Raw genomic sequence first — 8,837 nt, 5'->3', positions numbered from 1 at the left:
CAAGAAATATACTTTTATCGACAGTTGACAGTTTTGAACGTCGAATTCAATTATGTGTGGATAATAATGGACAGATATTCGAACACTTATTAAGATCATAATCATTTCACATGATAACTAGATTCTGATATGAATCGACCGGATCAGTCCCGATCTTGCTTTAGTCGGCCGGATCAGCCCCGATCTTGCTTTAGTCGGCCGCATTAGTCTCGATCTTGGTTTAATCGAACGCATCAGCCCCGATCTTGCTTTAGTCTGCCGGATCAGCCCCGATCTTGCTTTAGTCGGCCGGATCAGACCCGATCTTGCTTTATAACTTAACTAGTACTTAACGAAAAGTAACTTAATTATAGTGTTTTGGAAAGTTCTCGAGATTATCTGTAAGAATGTGCAATGAGAAATAAGGGGTTCTATTTAAAAAATTAAAAGTGATCTTCACGTGACCTTCAGAGGACTATCCAAGGTCAATTCGATGGCACCATCTTATATCCCCCTTCGAGTCAAACAACTTTTGTCTGAGACATTTTTGTCTACTGGGTTTAGTTTTGAGATATTTGGCTGGATCATTTAATATGGGACATCCTGTATATATATGCATGTACATATATAGGATATAGATAATTCACTGGGAATTATTTAGGCAAAAAAGATCTAGCTTTGACCGTCATAGGCCTGAATATGCTTATACTTAGTGTAAAATTCTACATATTTCAAATTTTACAATCATTATTTTAAACCAATTTTTGGCATGCCGATGGGATCTCCATTGTCACCGATATTAGCTGATCTCGTAATTCAAGATTTGGAAAGTGATATTCTTACTGGTTTGAATATTGTATTATAGTTCCTGTGTATTATCGATATGTGGATGACATTTTAGTTGCAATACCTAACAACCAGGTTGAGGAAGTTTTAAGTTTATTTAACTCATATCATGATAGATTAAAGTGTACTGTGGAAGAGAGGGATGATGGTTCTGTAAATTTTCTGGACGAAACTGTCATTTTGAAGGAAGGACAGATAAAATTTGATAACTACAAGAAACCGACGAATTCGGGACGTTATCTGAGTTATAAATCGTATCACCCAGAAGAACATAAGAGAGGTGTAACAATAGGACATTTGGATAGAATTTTTTTCTTATCACATCCTGAGTATCATAATAGGAACATTGAAAACTTAATTAACGTTTTACTCTTGAATGGTTATCCGCTGAACAAAATTTTATCAACTATTAATTATAGAATTAAAATATTTTCGAGAAGAAATAATTTATATAACAACGAGTTGATTGACAATAAAGATTTGGATAATATTATAATAATTTAATAAAAAAATATTTTGCAATACCGTATATACATAACATTTCGGAGAAATTTAAAAGTATTGCAGATAAGAATAATTATAAAGTTCCATGTATACCGATTAATACTTTGAACTCAGTGATAAAATTAGGTAAAGATAAACTAGATAAAATGGAACAGTCTGAAGTAGTGCATAAGATAAATTGTTTGAATTGTGATTCATCATATGTAGGTCAGATAAAAAAGAAGTTAGGCACTCGAATAAAAGAACATAAGTCTGATATAAATAAATTAAAAGATTCTCGTTTTATTTTCCCTTGTTGAAAGTTTCTTCTCACATATAGCAAGTTCCCTCTCCACTTTGTACGAGAGTGATGTATATAATTCGAGAAAATTAAGTTAAGAGGTTCTCTTACGGAAAGAGACACTGAAAATTTCGAAAAATTAAGTGTTAACACTCAACTTTGAGTGTTAACACCTAATTTTCAGGTGTTAATACTCAAAGTTGAGTATTAGGACTTTATTTTCAGTTTTTTTTCGAAATTTTCAGTGTCTCTTTCCATAAGGGTTATTACGTGCTCTCAAGTTGTATTGTACAATATGTTATCCAAGCTTCAATGATATTAATTGGAATTGTGAAATAATTGAACACAGGTACTTTTAATGGTGTCTAAAAATTTTTTATTTATTGTTTTTTCTTACATTAATTTATATTGGCTTTACACTAGAACCGTGAAACTTTGTGTTCTATTATTGATTCTCAAGATAAAATTTACGAGGTAATTTGGAAAAAAATTGACTGATTATGTGAATTGACACAATTGCACAGGTATGATAGTATATTTTTTGTTATCGCTCATTTTTATTAAAGTTATATGACCAATTATTATGTTAAAATTATTAGAATTATTCAACTCCGTGCAATACAACTAAATACTGTGATGTGACTACATGAACAACTATATTGATTCAACAGATCATTAAATAGAATATTGTATGACTACCGGTTTTTTGGATGAATTTTGTAGAAATGATTGTTCTATAATGATAATGTAATGGAACAATTTTAATGTTAGAAGTTTTAACGATCTTAAAATGAAATATTAAAACATATTGTGTTAAGTGATAAAGTCGCTAATTGAAGTTTGTTAAAAAATTATTGATACTGAAGATAGTCTGATTAAAGACCGAAACGTTTATTATGAATATTTTGTATTAAATATAAATAAAATTTAAATAATCGCTACCGTCATCTTGCGTTCGTGGTATATGCCTTTCAAACAAAAATTGTTGTTTTTATTGGATTCACGTTTTACTTTGTTACTTGTGAATAATTTAGATTCAGCTTACACAATGACAACATTGTCTCTCATGCCCTTTCAGTATCTATTTTATTTTATTACATTCTGAGACGTGAAACAGTTAAGAGCATCGCTACATTTCGTCTGTAAGTCTCTATACAACATGTTTTTCGAAAAAAGTGACAAAGAGGTTTACAAAAGGGTTTATTGTAGTGATGGGGTGATGCCGAGGACCTATGGGTTACCGAAAATACACAAGCCAGAACATCCACTTAGAACAATTGTTTCTTCTGTGGATAGTACCTTACATGCTTTTGCAACATATTTACATGAAATTTTATATAATAACATTCCTAAGACGTTCAGCCATATGGAAAACAGTTTTAAAATAGTCGAAAAATTAGATTGGTTTTTGGACGGGATATGACATCTTTGGATCTTGATATCTTTGGCTGCTGTATCATTGTTCACGAACATTCCCATTGATATGGCTCTGGATAGTGTTGACAATAGATGGGAACACATTACCATGGTAAGAACAAGTGTTATATTCTAAAAAATGAATTCATGTTAGCAACTAAAATGATTCTTGAATCAATTTATTTTATGTTTGAACAGAAAATTTATAGACAATGTTTCGGTATTCCTATAGGTTCTCGGTTATCCCCCATAATTGCAGATATAGTTCTACAAGATTTAGAACGAAGGGCTCTAGATATATTGGGATTAGATTTACTTGTTTATTATAGATATGTTGATGACATAGTTATGGCAGTGCCCAACCACATTATTTATGATATATTGGAAGTTTTTAATTCTTTTCACGACAGACTGCAATTTCCAGTAGAAATAGGGGGGAACAGATTAAACTTTTTAGATTTGACATTTATTAATAATAATGGGATTTTAAAATTCGACTGGTATAGAAAGCCTACATTTTCTGGGAAGTTTTTGAACTTTTTATCAGACAGCCCTTTGGTTCAGAAAAAAGGAGTCATTATGAACATGGTAGGTAGAGCGATATTACTATCACATGCCAAATACCATCAGAAAAATCATTTATTCATTATAGACATTTTCTTGAGCAATGACAATCCCTTAAACTTTATTTTTGAAACTATCAATATTAGATTAAAAAAACTGTTCAATAATAAATCGATAAAATGAAAAACTATTAGCACGCCAACTGAACAGGAAGAAAAACAATACCATATATAACTAACATATCGGACAAATTTTTTAATATTGTGAAGGATTCTGATATTAACTTGAACTTTTTTGGTTTAAATAAGTTGAGTGGGATCATTAGAGCTCAAAAGGATGTCCTTCTGATTTTGAATAACAAAAATGTGGTATATAGATTGAATTGTAAGGATTGTGATATGACGTATGTGGGGCAGACAAAACGTAAGCTTAATACCAGAATTGCTGAACACAAAAATCAATTATGCAACATTAATTCTTGTAAATCGGTTGTTGCTGAACATGCGGTATGTCACAATCATAAGATTGATTGGATGAATGTGAAAATATTAGATAAAGAAAGAATTTTGGGAAGAAGACTGATATCTGAAATGATTCATATTAAATTACAACGAACGCACTTAATCTACAAACTGATACGGATATACTTCAATGCTCAGCCAATTTAGTTAATAGTAATGTTTTTTGAGTGTATATGTGCGTGGCGATGTTTACTGGATTGACTCTTTTCGATTTATTTATTGTTTTTCGGACGGCAAATTGACCTATAACTTTTATGTATTGTTAATTGTGTTTCTGACGCCGACGTGAGCACATAATGAACGATTTTTTTAAGATTTTTAAAGATACATAATTTTAAAGGAGATAAATTATAGAATAGAATGGGAGCATCATTTCTGAAGGCCGTTTGCAACAATTTTGAGATTGAGTACGAAGAACTGTTCTCACTGTCTAATGAAGAACCACTCGAGGTTTTTGGAAGTTCTGCTTGCATTCTGTAGTTTATCTGATACATATGTTTATATTAATTACGGATCTGAAGAGTTGTTAGCCTGAAGATGGTTGAAAAGAGCAACCGAAACATCGAATTTCTGTTCACAATGTAGATGAATTAAGGAAGTAAAGAATTTTATATATCCACATACAAATAATAACTGTGTATTAGCTCTTATTTGCCTAAGTTGTATATATATATTTTAATAACGTTTTTCGAATTTTTTCTTCTTCTCAAGATCGTATTTTACTTTAATACGGCGTTACTTGAATTTGAGATAAGCACATCCTTTGTACAATATCAAGTTTTTTATATAATAATTCTTAATTTACTTTATTAGACCCAAACGCTTGTTAACCAAGAAGACTGGGAACTTCTTTGTGCGATGTTTGTGCTTTTCTCACTTTCCGACTAGTAGGAGGTTCGATAACATTTTGTGTTGTCAATGACAAGAAGATTTTCTCCGTTAGTATTAATTTTGTATTGGCTGAAGATGGCTAAAACCGATAGCCGAAATGTTAAACCTAACATCGTAATACACATTATATTATTAATGTTTGTTTAAATATTAAGTGCGCACCTCTTACCGCGCTGACTCCAAATTAACCCCCTTAAATATGTATTATTACTTAAATACCTGGATGTTGGAATCGCTGTGGGACGTCCTTTGTGGAAATTGCATTTGAAGACAACCGAGGTAACATCATAATCTTGTTTCATGCAATGTGGCTTTCATCGGAAGACGTGTGGATATTGAGCGATTCATACAGTCAATCGGACCTTCATCATCATTATTGGTCCAAGATATTGTAATAGAAATCGTAAAAATGCGTCATGAATGTGATCAAACTAACATTGCGCGATACATGTTTATATGAAGCCGTCAACAGTGTTCTTCATGTTCGAACATGAACATTGCGCCGAAAACGTACACTCTGAGCTGTGCCAGTATACACATATTGTCAATAAAAAATTTAAATATTTTGTAACTTTTTTGTAAAAATTGTATCATCGATAAGTGTGATGCCGTAGATTTTTTGAGCAAAATTTATAATAAAAATTCAAATATAGAGCAAGTGATAGTTTATGCTTTAGATAATATTGTAAACAGTGTGAAAAGTAAATGTACATTTTATTGTTAATCGGAGGCAGCTTAAAATTCGATTTAAACTTAGCTAAATTAAATTAAAGTTCCTGCTTATGCATATTGTAAGAATTTTATATATATTCTAAAACTACGTTAAATAAAAATAAACACATATTTAAACTCTGCGTGTATGGCATTATTCATTCATTCCTTCCTTCCTTCCTTCCTTCCTTTTCTTATTATCTCAGCGTTATCACGTTACGCGTGCAGACAGTATCATCGCGTACCGACAGCATCATCACGCTCGATTGTACTGTCACGCACGTATTAAACGTTCGCTCTCTTTAAATCATTAAATAAAAAAAAAGTATGATAAAATATTTTTGCGTGTGAGAAGAAGATACAACGGAAGCTACAACGCGGTGGGAAAGATGGCGATGCATAAGAGGAAGAGAAATAGTAAGTACATGACATAGCGTGGGTCACCGATCTGACAGTGTATAAAGCTATTTTTTCGTTCAATCGTAAGCTTCAGTTACGAGCGTTAAGACATGGACCGAGTAAAAGAATATATACGTCGAAAATCGATCGAGCGAAAAGGGTACCGTCCCTTGTCAACAAGTCTACCAAGTCCACCGACGAAGGAAAAAACGAGATATTGGGAATGTTCGGGGGAAAAAGCATTAAAGTCAATGCCATCAAAATAAAAGCAATAAAGTATACATCTTTTTTGTTTACGAACGCGTTTAGAGTGACTAGTGCTAATGCATTTTATTCTTTGCTGAAGAAGCGAATGGTGATCAAAAAGTTCTTTGTTCTCTTATTTTCAGAAAGCGCAGTTAGCGATTTCCAAGCCACCGATTCGAATGCTGCCGATCATAGCCGATGCCCATGCATATATTGGTAGTATATGCGATTCTCCAATATCGAGTCCGAGAACGCGATAGCGACATCTTCAACAAGCAACAGTTCGTTGATTGCAAGTTATTAGCTTTAATTTTTAATACGTACGAAAAAAATGATGTAATAAAATATGAATAAAATATATTTGGTTCACATCACAATATATGTACTTTCTTTAACAAATAAAAAGATTCTAATTGGGCTCTTGAAATATAATCAAATAAAGAACGACTAAAAAAGATCAATTAAGAGCCTTAAACGCAGTAATTAGTGCGTGAATCAAAAGTATAAATATATTTCTAGTTAATATTCCATACGTAGTATACAAATCTGAACGTTTCGGCTATCTTCAAGCCATCTTCAGCAGTCTCCATTATAAGAATAAATTAATCAGTTCGCAATAATGAAGCCATGGGATGCAGTAAGTAAGTCTCTCAGATTGCCACGTCTGGAGAGTATGTAACCGTCAGTTAGCTAATTAACTAAATGCGAACTGTATCAAGAATGAAATCATTAATAGACAGTCATACAGATACTGAGTTCTTGTACCATGCATATACGAGCATAATTAATAAATTTTGATTTTTATGTAATGTTTGGTTCTTGTAACTATTCTCATGCGATTATCTTTACTGTTTTCAATTCAAGGACTTTTAACAATGTTCTTTACTTTCTTAATATTTTCACTTAGTGTTTATGTAAACACCAATACCACTGGAATCTACCGTGCGCCTTTCCCCTCCCTTCCCCCGCGTCTACGGCTAGTATCTCTAGCACCTTCCCTTCCGTGCCAAAGAGTATCCCCCGCGCCTCGCGCCACCCTCAGAGGACCAGGTTTCGAATCTCTCTAGTTACACTAAGTTAGTACTACTAATGATGTCCCTTTTTACTATGCAGAACAAAAATTTTCTGCTTTAATATAGATTTGCAGCTTTAAAAATAAAAATTTTTTTTAAAACGTTATTTTCCTATATAATTTTTGTTTGTATATAGTAACGCATAGAGACACAACTTTCTACGTAAAGCGGCTTTCACTCTACCTCTTCCTGCTTCAAGGCGTACGATTTCCACGGGAAACGATTTTCATCCCATCTAAAACAGGGGGAGATGTGAGGTAAAACTCGCTTCGCGTAGAAAATCGTGCGTTCCTTGGCAAGAAGGGAGATGGGATAGAACTCACTTCGCGTGGGTTAACATTAGGTAAATAAGAAAGGATATAGAATAGTTTTTAATAATATACATATACCAGAAATAAGACGGTATTTTTTCAGATATGTTTTGTTATTAACTATTTAACGGATAATGAGCGACAGCTAAAACTTATTGGAAGTTACTCAGAGTCATGACCTTGACAACGTATGTCAAGGTCATCAGAGTGATCTTCCTTACAGTGAACATTTACCCTAAAAAAAATTATAGTAACAAATCAAAAATTATAAGTTTCGAAAATCATTTATTTTGCAGTGTTAAGGAAAGTTGAGAAAGAGAAAGAGGAACTTAAGATCGATTTGCGAGCTTCCCGTATGGAAATAAGCAACTTACGACAAGAAATCGAAGAAGTAAAGAAGGAGGAAAAGAGTCTCAGACAGACCATACATCAGGCAGATTCAGATATCGTACGTCAGAAGAAAAATATTGATAACGTTATGAATGAGCGCGACATACTCGGTACACAGTTGGTCCGAAGAAATGATGAACTGAGTCTGCAATACAGCAGGATGAAGGTTTGACATTTACATCTTTTACAGAGAGATTGTTATTGTAGCTTTCGTTTGAAATAAGTATTAATACTATAAGAATATTATATTATATGGCTCCATAGAATGAAATTCAAAAGTTAAATTTGAGCTTTTCGAGCCCAGCTAGTAATCATGTGCCGTGTCTTATATACATATATTATTCTTAAATGTTACATTAGTGTAATACAATGTTTCCAACGTTTCAACCCTTAATGTGGTCCGTCTCAAGGAATAAAAATTATATATAAAAAAACGCATCCTACTACTTACATTAAATATTGTCGTTGATTGTGTCCAGTAATATTACATTATTGTATCTTTGCTTGTGTACCTGTTTGACCATCAATTATGTGTCTCATATGTTGATATTTTTTAGTTCAAATTCAAATTGAGAGAGGAAGTTGTTTCTAGACCAAGTACAATGCGAAATATCAAAATGATATTGTGCAGCTATACTGTAATCGTATATGTTGTTATTATTATAAGTTTAATATAATTTTTTTTAATATTATGTGATCTGAATTG

General features: G+C 32.5%; 1 protein-coding gene across 1 annotated transcript; it reads left to right on the top strand.

Annotated features, from left to right (window-relative positions):
• Nucleotides 1-748: 748 nt before the first annotated feature.
• Nucleotides 749-8,303, top strand: LOC108769765 (uncharacterized). Its single transcript, XM_018520952.1, has 3 exons — nt 749-824; nt 881-1,105; nt 8,038-8,303. The coding sequence occupies exons 1-3, from the start codon at nt 749-751 to the stop codon at nt 8,301-8,303; spliced, it is 567 nt and encodes a 188-aa protein (XP_018376454.1).
• The last annotated feature ends 534 nt before the right edge of the window (nt 8,304-8,837 follow it).

This window comes from Trachymyrmex cornetzi, unplaced genomic scaffold (genome assembly GCF_001594075.2).
Source record: "Trachymyrmex cornetzi isolate Tcor2-1 unplaced genomic scaffold, Tcor1.1 scaffold944, whole genome shotgun sequence".
In the NCBI taxonomy this organism is placed as follows: domain Eukaryota; kingdom Metazoa; phylum Arthropoda; class Insecta; order Hymenoptera; family Formicidae; genus Trachymyrmex; species Trachymyrmex cornetzi.
Note: the sequence above shows the minus strand (reverse complement) of the source record. Positions and strands in the feature narration are given on the sequence as shown.